The sequence below is a fragment of the Pantherophis guttatus genome, chromosome 9 (genome assembly GCF_059756535.1).
Source record: "Pantherophis guttatus breed Tessera chromosome 9, ASM5975653v1, whole genome shotgun sequence".
Lineage (NCBI taxonomy): Eukaryota > Metazoa > Chordata > Lepidosauria > Squamata > Colubridae > Pantherophis > Pantherophis guttatus.
Genome location: NC_142071.1, coordinates 79,271 through 98,297, shown reverse-complemented (window position 1 = coordinate 98,297; position 19,027 = coordinate 79,271). Strand labels below are relative to the sequence as shown.

The 19,027-nt window shown below is 43.0% G+C and overlaps 1 protein-coding gene across 3 annotated transcripts in view; it reads right to left on the bottom strand.

Moving 5' to 3' along the window:
* TET3 (tet methylcytosine dioxygenase 3) overlaps window positions 1-19,027 on the bottom strand; it is a 67,907-nt gene that overhangs the window by 22,464 nt on the left and 26,416 nt on the right. For all 3 annotated transcript variants that reach the window (XM_087875917.1, XM_087875919.1, XM_034430635.3), the window contains exon 2: window positions 3,926-6,602. In XM_087875917.1, the coding sequence (XP_087732043.1) occupies window positions 3,926-6,557 (2,632 nt within the window). In that variant the 5' untranslated portion in view covers window positions 6,558-6,602. The remainder of the gene's footprint in view (window positions 1-3,925; window positions 6,603-19,027) is intronic.

Genomic DNA, 19,027 nt, shown 5'->3' with positions numbered 1-19,027 from the left:
TAGTTAAAATGTAATTGACTTGTGAGCCTCCGTTAATGTTAGGGATAGAGTGCTGGACTAGAAACACATGCAGACTGTCAGTTCCAGTCCTATCTTAGGCACAAAAGCCAGCTGAGTGACCTTGAGTTAATCCTCTCTCCTGAAGAAAGCGGCAATGGCCAACCACTTCGAAAATCTTGCCATCAAAACTGTAGAGGATCGTTTCACCCTGCCAAGTTCTGGTGGGTGGTGGCCTCCTCCAAAAGAGCGAGCAGGGTGTACAGATGTCCATGTTCCTCACAGTGAAGCAGTTCCCCTAAAGACGTTCCCTGCAAAGAGCATCTGAGAAGAGCTCTTGCCAGAGGAATCGGCAGGGCAAGCAGAGGGCAGCCCCTGCGGTGGCTGTCCGTGTAAATAAGTTAGTCTCAAGGAGCCAACAGGCCGAGACCCAGGAGACCAAATCAGATGGACAAAGGGCAAAGCCAAGGGTTATGGAGCAGCAGAGAGAGGGAACTAAAAGATGCCAGCTCTATGGAAACAATGGAGCTGAGATGAAGGAAAAAATCCAGATGGAGAACTGAGCTCCTCAAAGAAAAATAGTGAAGCAATAGTGGATTTCTGAATGGGGTTTACCCGCATTCCACAATTCCCCAAGTCAGGCTGTTTTAACGCTTCTTCTTCCAATTGGAGAAAATCTACATAAAAAGGCTTTTAAAAAGAAAAAGAAAAAAAGACAAAGCAAAATCCAATGATCAAACAGGATCTTCTTCATAAAACAGGAAGTGCTATTTAGTAGACAGTTGTCAATGTAACCAAGGGCTTTCAGCCTCTGCTGCCAGATTTCAAGGGACTGGCATCTGGCACGGTTGCTCCTTGCCCATGGTTGCCCATCCCCATGCTCTGCTTTGCAGGAATCCCTCTGCAAGCTGCCCCCAGACTCCTTCAGAATTAGGCAAAATTTTATGTCCTTGTTGGCGCAGTTACATATGGACTCCAGAGGGTTAGAAGCAAGTAGTCCTGACCCAAAACTCTGCTTCTATCTTACATCCCTTAGAGCTGGAAGAGAAGCACACCCCGGCCCCCAGGGGAGGGCAGCCCCTGCCGTTTGCAATCAGTTCAAGGGCTGCGCCGGGAGGAGGCTGTCGACTGCCCAGGAAACGCTTCTGACAGAACTTGCTCTTAAGTAGCAGCTTCATCAGTGTGCAACAACACAAGGGGAAGTACAAGGTGGGATGGGGGGGATTTTGTAGGGTTGCCAATGCTTTCCCTGCTGCTACAGCACTTTAGCAGCAAACTGGCCTTTTAAATGTGTTCTGCTTCTCAGTTAGTCGTCTAAAAACAGGGTACATTCCCCCCACCCCAAATACCTCAAGCATTGCAGTAATACAAGATATGTGTTGTCATTGACAGACTGACTGCATTTATAAACTACTTTTCTTCTGGGACTGCAGTAAACAAGATCTCCCCTTACCGTGTTTCCCTGCAAATAAAACCTTGCCTTATATTTATTTGAACCCCAAAATAAGCGCTTGGCCTTATTTTTGGGGTGGTCTTATTATTTGGGGGCGCATGGAGCAAGATGGGGCTCCTCAGGCCGTCTTACCTGATTTCCAGCTCTGTTTAAATATTTTCAGGGAGGGCTTATTTTCAGGGGGAGGTTTATTTTAGCATATGCGCTCAAAAGCCCGATTGGGTTTATTATCAGGGGAGGCCTTATTTTCAGGGAAACAGGGTATTTTATCCTCACACTGTCCTGTGAGATAGGATTACTTAAAGAGAGTAACTGACCCAACCTGCCTATCAAACTCTGTGACCGAACAGGGACTTGAACTTGATTCACTAGTTCTAATCCAGCCTCTGAATGATCACAGCATTTTAGCTATCACAAATTATTCCTTGTATTTCTAGAGAGGAGCTTTGTTTAAAAGTCTCAATGTCACACATTTGACCTGGCAACTTTTAGGAGTTTTAGGGGTGCAGAGCCTGAAGACATTAAACTTCTTTGGACGATTTGTTTATTAAATTTATATGCTTCCCTACCCATCTCGCTATCAAGTGACTCTGGGCGGCTAGAGATTCTGGCAAGACCAGAACCAACTGTCGTGTCTCACTCAGAGTTTGCAATGACTGCTGACCCTCCAGAGGGTCAGGCGCCTTTCCACAAGCTGTAATTGTGATTGGTTGTAGGTTAGCTGATTTTAAGCACCATTAAGCAGCTTCTGCTTCTTAAGCAACCCTAATTTTTATTCCAAGCATGCAAAAACACTTGCAAATGAGAGGGTGGCCCTTGTTCCCTGTGGCGCAAGATACATTATCAGAACAAGGGACCAAAGCAGCCACATCTCTCCCACTCCCACAAGCACACCACTTGCATTTCCAAGCCTGGCCTAGTAGAAGAAACTGGGGGAAGGAAGGGCTGTCCTACGCTCAACTACTCTCTCTCATACACACACAGACTGCACTCATCTATCCTGCTAAACCAGACCAGCCATTTAAATTGTATGCTCCCAACCATGCTAAGCAAACACTAAACAAGCCACTTTTTGCTCAATGGGACCTATGGACTCACTGGTGAAAAGCTGCAGTGTGCACTTTGGGGGGGGGGGTGTCTGCCACTTAAAGGCAGAGGAACCTTTCTTATTTGGGGGAACTCTGAAGAATTCATGAGCCACGGAATTCATGAGCCATGGTGGTGCAGTGGTTAGAGTGCAGTACTGCAGGCTACTTCTGCTGACTGCTAGCTGACTGCAATTTGGTAGTTCAAATCTCACCATGCTCAAAGTTGACTCAGCCTTCCATCCTTCCGAGGTTGGTAAAATGAGGAGCCAGATTGTTGGGGGCAATATGCTGGCTCTGTAAAACCACTTAGAGAGGGCTGTGAAGCACTGTGAAGCAGTATACAAGTGTAAGTGCTATTGCTATTGCTATTCTCGGCCATGGCAAGTTTGGGGATTCTTCAGCCTCTTCTGGCTGAATATTTGCCTGAGGAACAATTTGCTTATATCTACAATACTTTTCTATTCACGCTTACAAAAAATAGACTCTGTGGTTGATGGGCTCATCAGCTTCTCAATTAGTTGAGAATTAGCTGGTGCAAATGATAGGCATCTCACCTTGGATGACCCTTCAGCAGCCCTTCGGGCTTACTACCGGACAGGTGCAAGACCCCCGTTCTAGCCCAAGCCCAACATTATCTTAACCTACACCTCAGGTTGCCTACTCCCATGGTGGGGCTTCCTACATTGTGAGAAAAAGGAGGATAGAGATTCTCAGGGGAAGCCAATGGCACTGCAGCCCTTCCTGTGAACAAAGCAGGGTGACTGCAGCAGATCCCTGAAAACTGGACAGACCACCTGTGCCCAGACAGCAAGATTCTCCTCAGCATTGGATTTCAAACATCTGTCTTTGAGAACCAATGGCGCGGCTCTGTTTTTGCTCATTACATGGCATAGAGCAGGGATCCCCAACCCCCAGGCTGCGGCTCACTACTGGGCCACAGCACGTTTGTTTGGAAGCAGGCCCCGCAAACAGATGAGCGCATGCACGCAGCTCCATTTGCACAAGCGTGCACGCCTGCCACTCACACTGAACCATTTCTTCTCTCTCCCCTCCCCTCCCTGGACCACAAAGCCAGAAAGGTTGGGGACCATTGGTGTAGAGGTACCTGGGAAGCATGTGAGCCAGTTCCTCCTCTTCTGGCTTCTACCCCAGCAATGCAGCCCATATTTAGAAGCAAACAGAAACCACTTTCACCTACAAGGGGATGCCACACTCACCTACTTGCTCAGACTATAAAATTTTCTCCATGCTGGATTCAGTGTGGGTTGCAGGAAAAAAGTGTTGTGTGCGGTCTCACTTTTCCTTCACATCCTCCCTCCTCTCTGCTAAGGAAGCCAACCTTCCTTTCATTTTGCAAAGCCCGGGTGGGGGAGCGTCTCTGACTTACCCACACAGTCACAAGTTGGGAACTCAGCTTGAGCTCGCTTGGCAGGAGTGTCCAGCAAACTTTTGGTTGGGGTGTCCAAGTATTTCAAGGGAGATTCCAAAAATCCACTGAGAGTTGGCATAAACGGCTCTTTATTCTTGGTTGGCGTTCCTTCCAGGATTGCTGGGTCTGGGTTTTGGTTTTCGTCAGAGTAAAAGCATGTGGTGGAGACCACTGTAATAGCACCAGATGATTCTATTTTTATGTGTTTCGGGGACCGAGCGGCAAAGGGATTTTCCAAGGATTGATCAGCCCCTGATAAGAGGGAGGTTTTGAGACCCGTAATGGGAATGTCTGCCAAAGGTTGGGCGCTCTCCTGGGCTGAAGGCTGGAGAGCAACACCCAAACCATCTGGTGGCTCTGGAGACTGGCTCAGAGAAGAGAGTGGGAGCAGGGGGGAAGGGGGCTGAGTTGGCAGAGGCCCTTCATTGAGAAGCAGTGGGGCTGGAAGATCTGGATTCTGAAAGGTGAAATTGTCACCAAACTCAGTCTCAAATTCTTTGATAAATTCCTCCAGCTTATCATCCACTGCGGTAGGATTCTGGGTGAAGAATGGATGGGCTGTTGAGTTGGTTGTCCTGTGGAAGGCTTCCTCATGCCCACTGCTGCAAGCCACAGCAGAGGAGCATGGAGCAGAGCCCAGCACAGGGTTGCTGGTTAGGGGCACAACTTCACAGACAGAATTCTCTGGGAAGTAACGCTGGGTCTCCTCCTGGCCAGGATGGCAGGTTTCCTGAGTGTTGGAAGCTGGGCTTCTATTTTCAAGTAGCTTCTGCAATGGAGACTTCTCTGCAAGGCTGGTGGCCAATGAAGTGGGAGACAAAAACTTGGTAGGAGTGGAAGAGAGGAGCTGTTCAGGTTGAACCTCTTTGCTTGGGCACTTGAGAGCGGCAGCTGCACGACACCCCTCCAAGCTGATCTGCCTCACGGGCAAGAAGAGAGGCTGAGAATCCTTCTGCCTGGACTTCTTGATTTGGATCTGCTTGCGGAATGGCTTCATGGGGCCACTCTTTTCAGGCTTCTTCTTCCTCTCCTTGACTGGCTTCTCCAGCTGCTTTGGAGGCAGCTGAACTTGAGCACTGGGAGCCCACCAGTGGGGCAGCAGCTCCTGCGTCCCTCCCTGAGGTCCGTTCTGGTCAAGGAAGAGGCTGCGCTTGTGATGAAGGTGGTGCTGCAGGGCCTTCTGGGTTTTCTTATGGAAACTGCTCTCCTGCAGGAGCTGCGACAATTGTGGGCTGGAAGAGGGGGAGTTGTGACAGCCACCATGGGCATTTTCATCCTTGTGGATGAGGTGCTCCTGCTTTGGTTTGACCACTCTTGCTTTGCCTGGGATTCCTCCCGGCTGCTTGAAGACAGATCGCATGCAGCCATTGGAACTGCCCAGCAGCTGCTCCAGCTCCGCCATGGTGTCACTGACCAAGGAGGATGGGGAAGTGCTGATGTGCAGGTCCCACACTCTGGCCTTGGGCTTAGTTTCTTCCCTCTGTTGCTCAGTGAACTCTGCCTTCAGGGGGGTAGAGTTGCAGGTAGGAAACAGGCCATCAGATTCTAGATGGCCATTGCTGCGGTCAAGGCAATAGGGGGCTTCTTCCTGAGCACATTTCACCCCCTGTGGCCAGGAGGGTGATGCAGATGCCACTGGAGTTGGGAGCAACCGGTGACCCACCTCAGATCTGGAGGTGTGGCTCTGGCACATTCCAGCACTAGACACAGGTAGCACCATGCTGGGGTTGTGTGCTGAGAGGAGGGGAGGCTGCTCTTTGGAGCCAAAGGCCATGGTTTGCATGGGGCTCCCAGGAGGGGGCAGAGCCTGCGTGGCTGGCTCTGGAAGAACAGTGGAGAGCTGTGTGAGGGCTTCAATTGCAATGGCTGTCTGGAGACTAATGTTCTTCTCCTTTGCAATGTTCAGTGCACTTTGAGAAAGGGGGAGGGCTTCCAAGGGGCACAGAGTCACCTGCTCGCCTGCAGCCGGCCCCTGCTTGGCATTAGCACCCCTGTCTAAGGAGGGCTGGTGAACTTGGCTGAAGGGCTGGGCAATGCAGCTCTCCTCTTCTTCGGTGGCTGACTGGATCTTCTTCTCCAGCCATTCCAAGTAGTCTGGGCACTCAGGACCATCACAGTTGCAGTTGGGTGGTTTCATGCCTTGCTTGGCCAAAGTAAGCGCAGCTTTGAGGGCATTCAGATCCTCAATTCCAGGACAGCTGTTGGGAGGAGGCACTGCCAAACCCTCCTCTATCTCACGATTCATCTCGGCATTAAATTTTTCATACAGCTGCATGCTTAACATGGAAGGGGATGTGAGAGGTGCCAACCCATGAGAGGACAGGGCAGCCTCTGCTGCTGCTGAGAAAGCCACTAAGTTTTGAGCATCCTCCAAATTGGCATTGCTGGAAGAGTCTCCCTGCCTCAGGACAGCAGGTGTGCTCTCCCAGGTGACCTCCTGCTCAGCGCGCGGGCTGCCAAGCCACATGCCGGGATCCATTAGCATGGCCCCTCCTCCAGCAACTGCTTTCCCTCCGCCATTGGCCAGGCCAGCTGGGAGGGTCTCTCTTAACCTTCCTTCTTCGGCATGGCTAAATGGCTCTTTTTCCATGTGGTCTGTTTTGGGTCCATCAACCAAACTGCTGTCCAAACCGGTCTGGAAAGGAAATTACAAAAAAAATTAGTTTGATAATGGCTGTTTCCTTTTAGTCTTTTCTAGAAAAAAAAACAAAACACCGGCAGCATTTTAAAAACAATCACACGGAGTGGCATACATTTCTGTGAATTGACAATCAGCCCATTTCAATAACCTAGTTCCCAAGCCTGTAATCCAGCAACCTCGGTGGTCCAAAAATGTCTTGAAGGTGACATTTTCCCCCCAACAGTCACCATTTCATGAAACCACTACAACTTCCAAGAGAATTTTAGATTAGATGTAGTGATTAAGATGCTGGCCTAGAAACCAGGAGATGATGAGTTGTAGTCCTGCCTTAGGCTGGGTGACTTTGGGCAAGTCACTCTCAGCCCAACCAAACTCATAGGGTTGTTGTTGTGGGGGAAAGAGGAGGAGTAAGGAGCATTAAGTATGTTCACCTCCTTGAGTTACTTATAACTCAAGGGTGGGATAACAATCTAATAAATAAAACAAATATAAGTTTTCATAAGTGGCATCTATGAGATTTATCAAAATCTGAGGAGGAACCCCATAATCACAACAACATGTAATTTCACAAGATTTCAGCCACTCAAAGAAAAATTAAAATTTTGGAATTTTAGGGTATAACATCTGAGGATGTCACATGTTAAGATATAGTACCCACAGGCACCCTTGCCAAAGCCTGGTTCAAATGATCATCATCAAAACTTTCACTGATAACAGCTAGAAGCTGCAGCTCAGAGACCCTCAGCTGTAAACCATGGCCATCTCAGGAAGGTCCCAGGAAGGGCCGTTGGGCTTGGAAGAGGCGGCGGCGGCACTGCAAGAGTGAACAGCCCTTGTGTTGAAAGTAGGAAAAGAGTTAAAGGTGTACTAAGTAAATGCCAAACTTCCATTGTCCTCTTTCAGGAGCTCAACCCTCCCCCAGCTTTCTTTCCAAGGTTGTCTTTGAGCTCTTCCTGCCTTTGCTTCAGAGTCCTGGAAAATCTTATCAGCATACGACATAAGTTGACCACAGGATGCAACTATAGTACAGTATAGAAGCTAGCAGCTCAGTTTCACAAGAGCTATTGCTTGTTATTTGCTTTAAAATTATTACAAATAATAATCTTAGTGTGACTGTGGGTAAATATTTATAGGAATATTGCATGACAGTTGAGAATCCTTCCTTCTGGATAATCTTTTCTTTTTTGATGATTTGGTTAAATGGAGGTTTGTACTATTTCCAGGCAAAAATTGATGCTTTAAAACTCTATATGTATTATATTACACTCTGCAATTCTATCCATATTGCTATATTTTTTTCTGTACTTTTTAATAATTTTCAATAAAAATAAAAAAAAATCTATCTATGATCTATCTATCTATAAAAAAAATTATTACAAATAGTTTGGAAACAAATTTAGAACCTGAACCTATGAAGAGACTGAACAATGAGACTTAGGATCTTGTTTGGAGATTTCCCTATTTTTCCAATCCTGTATACATGCCATATCATTATTTTTCCACATTGGAAATAAGATATGGACGCTGTAGTTAATAAACATAAATCTCATCTTTATTGCTATCCCCCAATGTTGATATAATAGAAAGCAGGCATAAGATGATGGTTTGTTCAAAAGAAAAAGAAGAGATAAACCTTCAAGTAATAACACCATTACCATTGCACTGAATAAAAAGGCAGAGAAACTGAGCTGGACTGCTTTATAAATTTTGAAATAAATATATAAACAACTGCACTTTATCAGCAGTTCTGCAAACAATTGAATTTCCTGCGATTCTACCCTGATTATCAGTTGCTGTAGTCTCTGCATTGAGGAAGAGAGGGATATTAGCCCAAGCAATACCATCAGACTCCAAAATTCCACTTTCAAACAGTCAAAGGTTACCTTCAAGTGCTTCAAGAATTCTCTGAAGAAGAGGGTCAAGCCACGAAGGAGAGGGAGTCAAAGCACCAAGAGGGCAGGACAAGAAGCAAGGGGTGGAAACTAATCAAGGAGAGAAGCAACTTAGAACTAAGGAGAAATTTCCTGACAGTTAGAACAATTAATCAGTGGAACAACTTGCCTTCAGAAGTTGTAAATGCTCCAACACTGGAAGTTATTAAGAAGAGGTTGGATAACCATGTGTCTGAAGTGGTGTAGGGTTTTCTGCCTAAGCAGAGGGTTGGACTAGAAGACCTCCAAGGTCCCTTCCAACTCTGTTGTTCTATTTATTCTATTCTATTTAAAAGGATGCAGATTACCAGCTGTCTGCAAGGAATATAAATCCTTCCATTCCCCACTATCCTGTCAGAGCTGAAGAAGCTTCTTGGATGAGAAGCGAAACGTCTTCAAAAGAAAAAGCAGAAAGTCCAGTTGCCTCCTGAAAAAGCACCTTTGGGACAACTATGACCTGGATGACTGAGAATCTCTACAGACGTTCAACAGTTATCTAGTTTTTATGTTACTGTTTTGCAGATCCTTGCAAGTCTCTTCACTGCATAAATGGCCCAGGCTAAGTACATTTGGGAGAGTGGGGAGTTGAAACTGACAAAAGTTCTACTTTTCCTCAGCAGGTCTGCAAAAGCCAGATTGCTGGGGTGGGGGATGGGGTGCCCACCCTGATCTTGAACAGAAGCACAGGAACATAGAATTAGGAAACAGAAAAGATGGAAGGGACGTTCAGCATCAATTGGTCCAACTCCCTGACCAGTGTTGGTATCTTCTCTCTATCAGCATCCCTGACCGCTGACCATCTATTTCTGTTCCAACCCCTCCAGTGAAGGAGAGTTCACCAAATTCTGAGGAAGGTTGTTTCATGGGTAAACACGTTTTAACCTTCAGAATTCCTTCCTGATGTTTGGCCAAAATTTATTTCCTTGCTGTTTAATCCCTTTCTTTCTTGTCCTCTCTTCTGAAGCCATCTTCTGACTTTCCTTTAGATACTTGAACCCAGCGATTTATCTACTTAGACTTCTCTTTTCCAGGGTAGCCATATCCAGTATGTCTAAACATTCTTTGTAACTTTTTTTGTTCCAGACCTCTTATTGTCTTGGATGTTTTTCTCACAGTGCACTCCAGTTTATTTGTTACATTTTTATCCCACCTTTTATACTTAATAAGTAACTCAAGGTAGCAAACCTCCATCCTCCTCTTCTTTTTCCTGCAATAACAATCCTGCAAGGTGGGATAGACTGAGAGATCTAGGTTCCTGACCAACTTAGCTGACAACAATTTTGCCATCCAAAAGGTAGAGGAGGAATTAGAAGGTCAACTTTACTGGATTTAATTCTTACTAAAAGAGATTAAGTGATAGAGGGGGTTGAAGTTGCCGCAACATTGGGGGAAGAGTGACCATGACATATTGGAATGGAATATGAAACAAACACAGGCAACAGAACAAACCAGTGTCTTAGACTTTAAAAGAGCTGATTCCAACAAACTCAGAAAGAGCTCAGGAAGGATTCCATGGATGAAAATCTTAAAGGGGAAAACAACTCAAGAAGTTTGGGAAACTCTGAAAAATATGATTATAAATGCCCAGCACAATACCACTGAAAAAGAAAAACAAGAAATCTAAGAAGAAAGCAGCACCATTACATAAAGAACTCTCTGATAAACTGAAAGACAAAAAGGATAAGTCCTGAAGACAGGACAAGAAGCAATAGATGGAAACTAAACAAGGAGAGAAGCAACCTAGAAAAAGAAAAATTTCCGGACAGGGAGAACAATTAACCAGTGGAAGAACTTGCCTCCAGAAGTTGTGGATGCTCCATCATTGGAGTTTTTTAAGAAGAGACTGGACAACCATTTACCTGAAATGGTATAAGGTCTCCAGCTTCAGTGGGGGGTTGGACTGAAGGAACTTCAGGGTTCCTTCTAACTCTATTATTCTATGTTCTACTTTCAATTTTCTTTGCAGAAGTAACAAAGAAATATGTGGTCTTCCCCAGGAAACCAAATCTGGCCTGGCTGGATTGCCTCTGGAACAGCTGCCCAGCTTGACTTGAACAACTCACTTTGGTATCACCCATAACAACAGTGCCCTTTAGCTAATGTCTCACTGCATATATAGTCATTCTCATTCAGCGACTCAGGAACCCTGGTGGCGCAGTGGTTAGAATGCAGTACTGCAGGCTAACTCACTGCTCACACCAGAAGTTCGATTCTGAGCGGCTCAAGGTTGACTCAGCCTTCCATCCTTCCGAGGTCGGCAAAATGAGAACCCAGATTGTTGGGGGCAACATGTTGACTCTGTAAATCGCCTAGAGAGGGCTTTAAGGCACTGTGAAGCGGTATACAGTCTAAGTGCTATTGCTACTTCAGCTTGAGGCCCAAAGCTGGCTGCCACCAAAAAAGGAACCTTCTGTCCCTGTTAAGGGAATCCTATTTCAGGCTCTGACCAAAGAGCTGGTTTTTGTTTACTCTAAAAAAAATATGCACAAGGGTGCTGGGAAGCTAGAAAGGTTTATGCCTTTGTTACGTACTGTAAGCCAATATTAGTGGCACAAGAAGCCTATTGTATCCACCAAGGCGCTGTGGGGAGACATCTGAAAGCAATGACACCTAAGAGAAGCTTGCCGGGGAACCAGCAAAAGACACTCCCTTCCACTCTTCTGTGACTTCAAAGGGCTTGAGATCTCAAATGGGAGGGACGAGCAGAGAGGAAACTGCTAGCAAAACCATTGTGTGGGTGAATGTTTAAAGTTAACATGCAGGGGAAACCCATCAAGGGCTGGAAAACTATTTTATGCAACAATTTCAAACAATATTTCTTGGCTCTGCTACAAGCATCCTTGTTGCTTTCACAATGCTAACCAAGTTTCTCACGGCTCTCATTGCTTAGTCAGTGACATAAAGAACTTTTGACAGGATCCCTTATAAAAAAACTACTGGCTCATCCAAGGGTCCAACTGTTGGTCTCATGACCAACATGTCAGGCAGCCATAAACCAAACCTGAGAGGGTCACAAACTGCCCCCACTCTACATGGACCAGCTGCCTCTCAATTTATCTGAGTGGAAAGGGAAGTGCAGTCTGCAGCACAACAAGGATTAGAAAAAGGTCTTTTTCTTTCCTTAAAAAAAAAAGGAGGGGGCATCTGCTTCTATGTTAACAATCACTGATGTAAGAATGTTACCATACTAAATGAATTTTGTGATGTGGACTTAGAGACATTATTCATTAATTGCAGATACTTTTATGCCCCATGAGTGTTCTCTTCATTCATATTAGTTGGGTTCTATATACCACTCCATACAGGCATAAACAACTCATTGCAAACCTTAGCTGACCAAATCCTGTGGGCTGAACAGAGACATCCAGACTCCCTAGTCATTGTCTTAGGAGATTTTAACAGTGATAATCTAAGTCAGGAACTGCCAACATACACTCAGCATGTCAGCTGTCTCACTAGAGGCAAGAATATTTTAGATCACTGCTAGGTAAACCGCACATGCGTGCTAGTCATTCCCGACTCTAGGGGGCGGTGCTCATCTCCGTTTCAAAGCTGAAGAGCCAACGAAGACTGTCTGAAGACGTCTCCGTGCTCATGTGGCCGGCATGACTAAATGCCAAAGGCGCACGGAACGCTGTTACCTTCCCACCAAAGGTGGTCCCTATTTTTCTACTTGCATTTTTTACCTGCTTACGAACTGCTAGGTTGGCAGAAGCTGGGACAAGTTTAGTTTAGTTTATTATATTAGTTTATTATATTTATATATCACCCTTCTCCCGAAGGACTCAGGTAGGCCATGGTAAAAAACAATATACAGCAAAATTTAAAAACTTAATTAAAATAATTTAATCAAAATAACGGGAGCTCACCCTGTTATGCGGCACTAGGGATTCAAACCGCTGAACTGCCGACCTTTCTTTTATATATATATATATATATAATTTTCAAACATTAAAATACACAGTACAAAAAATAGAAAACTATAACACACAACAAAAACACATCAAAACTTAAGCACTAGTAACAGCTTTTCTACATCGGTATCTCTATCCTAATTAACTTCCATACACAAATTCTTCTATCTATCACTATCTTAACTTACATCCTTATCAAAGTTATAATAACTTCTATTCACAATTCGGTTTCATGACAAAATATCGCTTACATTTTAGATTTACTCTCCAGCCAGGAATACCATCTATTCCAAATTAAATAGTACTCGGTATCTTCCCTTTCCTTAATTTCCATGGATAATCTGTCAATTTCTGCGCATTCATACATTTTATTAATTATAATTTGGTCTGGGGGAATATCCGGTTGTTTCCAATTTTGTGCTATGACAATTCTACTCGCCATTAGTATATGTAACATGATATATTGTAATTTTTTTTCCATTTTCCTGTCCAAAATACCGAGGAGAAATAGTTCCAGTTTTCTTTCTATCTTCCGCCCAGTTATCTCTTCCAGCCATTTTTTTATCTTCCCCCCAAATTTCCTAATCTTAGGGCAGGTCCACCACATGTGGTAGAACATCCCTTGGCTATGGCCACACCTCCAACATTCCGGGGACCTGTTTGAGAACATCCTAGCCAATCTCGCTGGTGGCAGATGCCATTGGTAAAACACCTTATATTCTCCTTGTAAGCAGCTGATGTTGTTAGTTTATAGTTTCTCTCCCATAATTTATCCCATTGATCCAAATCAATTTATTATTTATTTATTATTTAAATTTCTATACCGCCCTTCTGCAGAATAGGACTCAGGGCGGTGAACAGCCAAAGTAAAAAACAATACATACAAAATTTAAAAGCAATTTAAAATAATTAAATATTATTGGCCGTAAATTAAAATAACCCAATTTAAAATCAATTTAAAATTAACTCAAGCCAGCTTGAGTTGTATCCAAAATTTCTTGCCCAGCTAATCATTGTTTCCTTCACGGTTTCTTCTTCCATTTTAAATTTTAACAGGAAATTATACATTTTTGTGATCATTTTTTGCCCTGGTCCTAATAATACGTTATCCAATTCCAATTGTTCTCTGTGTATGCCATATTGTTCCCTGTCTTTTTTATATTTGATCCTAATTTGCAAATTTGGCCACCAGTCAATTTTTATAATTTTTTTAGATCCTGTTCTGTTTTTAAATTTCTAAGTTCATCTAATAATTCTGAATATCTTACAATTTTATTTAGGTCCAGCACGTTGGGATAAATTATGGCCTCCGTCATTGATATCCAAACTGGAATTTTCATATAATGATTTTTCTTGATGATCCCAAATATTTGTCACAGCAAATGATCCCAAATATTTGTCACAGCATTTCGTACCAGATGTCTCTGGAAATATGTATGCGTCTTAATTTTCCCTTCCCAAAGAAATGCATGCCATCCCAATTGAAGGTCATGGCCTTCTAATGTTAATATTCTCGTTTCTTAGTTGTACCCAATCTTTTAACCAAGTTATTGCCGCCGCTTGATAATATAATTCCCAATGGGTAGGCCAAAGTTTTCTTTGGTTCTGCAGTTTTGCAGAAGTTTACGTTTTATCCGGGCTTTTTTCCCCAGCCAAATGAATTTACCTATCATTCTATTTAAATGTTCAAAAAATGGTTTCCCTATTCTCCCTACTAAAGATAACTGTAATTTGGCCCATATAGCCAGATCTTTTTGTCATTGTTGAATCAATTTATCGTAATGATCGTCTTTTATGGTAGAGCATTTTGCCATAAGCCAAATTCCTAAGTATTTCACCTTTTTGGCAATTTGAATCCCCAATTTCCTTTCCAATTCTTCCCCCTGCCGTTTAGTACAATTCTTCATTTATTTATTTTTTTTAATTTGATTTATATGCCGCCCTTCTCCGAAGACTCAGGGCGGCTTACAATGTGCTCAGCAATAGCCTTCATCCTTTTGTATATTTATACAAAGTCAGCTTATTGCCCCCACAAACTGGGTCCTCATTTCACCTACCTTAGAAAGGATGGAAGGCTGAGTCAACCTTGAGCCTTGGCGAGATTTGAACCCTGCAGTAATTGCAGGCAGCTGGTCTTAATAAGCTTAATAACAGGGTGCCTTAAACCCCTGTACTACCAAGGCTCTGCAGAATTTAGTTTTTTCCTGATTTATTTTAAGTCCCGCTACCTCACCAAATTCTTCGTGCATCAAGATGGTTCCCGTCTCCAAAGGATCTTCCATAATACCAGATCATCTGCGAATGCTTGAACCTTATATTCTTCCTGTTTGATTTTCAATCCTTTAATTATTTGATTTTTCCTAATTTGCATTAATAGTATCTCCAAGGATAATATAAATAAGAGGGGTGACAAGGGACATCCCTGTCTTACTCCCTTAGCTACTGTATATCAATCCTCTCTGTCATTTCCCCATTCATTATTATTCTGGCCAATTGTTTCAAATAAATTGCTCTAATTAATTCGGTAAATTTCTCCCCAAATTTCATAATTTCCAATTGGTTAATCAGAAAGTTCCAGTTTAAATTATCAAATGCTTTCTGGGCGTCTACAAACATCAATGCCACCTGCTTATCCGGATGGGCCTCGTAATATTCTAATTTATCCAGAATCGTCTGTGTATTATTTCTTATACATCTGTTTGGAAGAAATCCACTTTGGTCCGAATCAATAATTTCACTTAAAAATTTTTTGGCCCTTTCAGCTATTATTGTTACAAAAATTTTGTAGTCTACATTAAGCAGCGAAATTGGCCTGAACTGCCGACCTTTCAATCCACACGCTCAGTCTCGGTCACTGAGCCACTGCGTCAACATTAAAAGATGCTTATCACAATGGCAAACTAGAAATGCAAGTCTACAGAAAAACCACCCATATTAACCAGGTGCTCCACTACCAAACCCAACTTCCTACAAGAGAAGGTTATCAATATGTTGGAAGAAACTTTTTGTATTATCTTTGAGTTTTGTAGCAAGCCCTAGTTCATTCTGAGCCTTTGCTTTCCTGAATTCATCTTTGCATGTTCTGGCTATCTGCTGATAATCAGCCTTAGTTATGTGTCCCTCTTTCCATTTTCTGTGCTTGTCCTTTTGGCTTTCAGTTTGTCAGAGAGATCTTTGTGCAGCCATGATGATTTCTTCTTGATTTTCTTGGTTTTCTTTTTCAGTTGTATTGCGGTGAACTGGGCTTTTATGATTGCGTTTTTCAGAGTTTCCCATGCTTCTTGAGTTGTTTTCCCCTTTAGGATTTTCATCCATGGAATCTTTCCTAGAATCTCTTTGAGTTTGTTAAAATCAGCTCTTTTAAAGTTTAAGGCACTGGTTGGATTATTTTCTATTGCTTGTGTTTGCATTATATTGAATTCCAGTATGACGTGGTCACTTTCACCCAAAGGTCTGGCAACTTCAACTCGCTCTATCACTTCTTCTCTATTAGTAAGAATTAGGTCCCGTATAGCTTTACTTCTAGTTCCCTCCTCTACCTTTTGGATAATAAAGTTGTCAGCTATGTTGGTTAGGAATCTGTTTGATCCCCACTCGCTGCAGAGTTGGTCTCCCAGTTGATATCTGGATAGTCTCCCATTACTACTGTGGTATGCTTCCTGCATACATTGGTTAACTGGTTGGCAAAGAGTTCATCTATTTCTTCTGATAGGTGGGGTGGCCTGTAAATTGCCATTGTTTGATTTGTTCTCTTGGGATTTATGATTGGTTTTGTGTTCTAGAGATTCTAAAGATTGGTTACCGCCCCCCCTCAATTTTAGTTTAAAACCCTTCTGATGAGTTGGGCCTTTATTTAAAACTTTATTTTAAATAAAGAACTTTATAAGAACTTTATTTAAAAGAGCCCAAACACACTGCAGCAACTGGAACAGCAGAAAATGGAAATGGAGCACCTATACAACAAAATGGATACCCACGCAACTTTATCAAAAGGTCCCTGACTACTCAACACAATATAGCCCAACCAAAACAAACCCTAAAATGAATTACACTGCCATACATCAAGAACATCTCAAAAACCACTAACAAACTACTACAACCACATGGAATCAACATGGCACACTAGCCAACTAAAGCCCTTCAAAACATCCTAAGCAAATCAATATCCATTGAATCCCCAAGGACATATGCAAGGGTCCTTTTTGTAGACTTTTGTAGACTTCAGGCATTCAGGCATTCAGTCCCATCATTCCAGAAATTCTTTACTTTAAACTGACTCAGCTACCAGTAGCTGTGCCTGTCTACACTTGTAGGTGGATTATAAGCTTTCTGACAGATAAAAAACAGGTGAAGCTAGGGAAAATCACATAGAGAACCTGTTCAATTAGCACAGGCATCCCCAGAGCTGTGTGCTCTCTCCATTGCTCTTCTCTCTGTATACCAATGACTGCATCTCTAAGTGCTCATGCAACATGCCCACATCTATCAAAAGGTTTCCAGCATGGATGGTGGGTGTTGCTGTCCAAAAACCACAGTCAGAAACAAGTCTTCTGCCAGCAGGGAAACACGAATAGCCACAAAGGAGATTGGTAGTTGAAGGTTTTGGAAGATGAACCATTCATATGACATAACTTGAATTTTAAATATTAGCAACAAAAATAACAAAAATACAATTTGGATCAGGGGTCCCCAACTCAAAATGTCACATACTTTGTAACAATACTATACCTGGGGGCACAACCAAAGATGTGAGCCAGAACATTTCAGTTCAGGAAAGCTGGTATGGTCAACCTCCCCCTCCCCCCGCAAAAAAACAAGATTCTCTCTGTGCCTCTTTGTCAAGGTTTATTGAGGCTCTCAATCTTTAGATGCTTTTCCTGCAGAACACAATTTCTCTCTCAGGTTCCTGAGGTGGCACTTGCTCTTTTTCTGGCTCAGGGCTCCTGTTGGAGAAGGGTCTTCTATGAACTAATAACAGAGGAATGTCCAGCTAGTTGGATTGAATTTTCCTTTGGTTAGAAAATTGCCACCACTGGCAGTTTCAAAATTGCATGGTTTGCCTTTCAAGTGTTTGTTCTAAAACAGCAGGGATTTCACAGCTCTTCTCCCACATAACAAAGCATGTAGCTCAAGTACCTGCACAGATTATAGATACTGAAATGAGCAAGATAATTGAGATCATACTCATTTGCACACGAAAATTCCAACCTGGGAGAAAATATCAAGTTAGGAAATTAGGAAACTTTCAGAAGTGTCCGTAGGAGGGTTGAGGGTGGGGGGGAAGGGAGCAAATGATGCAGAGAGTTGTGTTATAAACTTTGTCCCTTTTATGTGGATCATATACACACACTCACCCTACCTTAGTTAAATACATAAATTAGAACTTTTATGATTCTGCTGTGATTATTTTGATGAAAGCATCTACAGATACCTCTGGAGGCTATCCAAAACATGAATAACTTTCTGCACTTCTCATTAAATGGAAAGTTCTTTGGAACAGAGTCCTTTATTTCCAAGATATTTCCTTCCTTTCTGCTGTTCCCAAATGGTTATTGTGTGCTAACACCCCCAAAAATATTTTTACCCAATATTCCTGAAAAGTAAATGTGGTTCTTCTGGAGTGAGAGGAACGCAAAGCTTAAGAAGAGGAGGAATAAATCATCCCCAAAAGAAGAAAGGTCGTTCTGCACTGACTTCCTAAGGTTTTGCTGGCAGTTGCAGAGGCATCCCAATTTCACAATTGCTTAGCACATACCTGATAAACTGGCTAGGTAACACTCCTGCTCTGACTCATCCAGTATTCCTGCAGGCGGGACTCTCAGAAGTCCACAATTTGGAAGCAAGTCCCTTTGCTGAATTTGCAGATTTGCCCACAGAAGTACATGCAGACCCAGAGCCCTATCAGATCATGCCCTGGCCTTTGTCTTCACTTGACTTGGACAATCTGATGGCTGGTTTATCCAGGTAGATCTGGAATAAGTTCCAGCTGAGCTCTTGCTCTCTGTGGGTGAGCCCCCCCAATTCCACAATATCATCAAATCTGCTTGTGACTCCTAATTTGTGAAGTCCTAAATAATGCAAAATTAAGTCAGCTCAACCCTTCCATTAAAATGCACTTTGACATATAATTGTTTCATTGTTTCAGTGAAAAGCTTTTCGTTCAACTTTCAACTATTGTTATATTTGCTGTATAAACTATTAATAATAATATATTTGTTGCCCAATCCTAATCCCAATGAAAAAATTAGTTCTCTGGGGGGAGGGGATTTCCCAGCACATTTATACTATTAGGGGATTATAGCATCACAGAGCAGGGAGCTCCCAGATTAAGAATAAATGAAGAGAGTTGACTCGTGAGAAAAAGTTGGACTTTCCTAGCTCAAACCCACTTTTGTTGATTTCTTCACTGCAAGGATGCCAAATCTAGTCTTTCCATCCAGTCTCATTTGTTTCTTCTCCATATAGCCAAAAAGACAGAGAGTTACCTATTTTTTACCTTGGGAGAAAAAGCGACTTCCATCTCACAAAGGAGGAGTTTGGGAATGACAGTATTCCTTGGTGTTCTTTCTCCTTT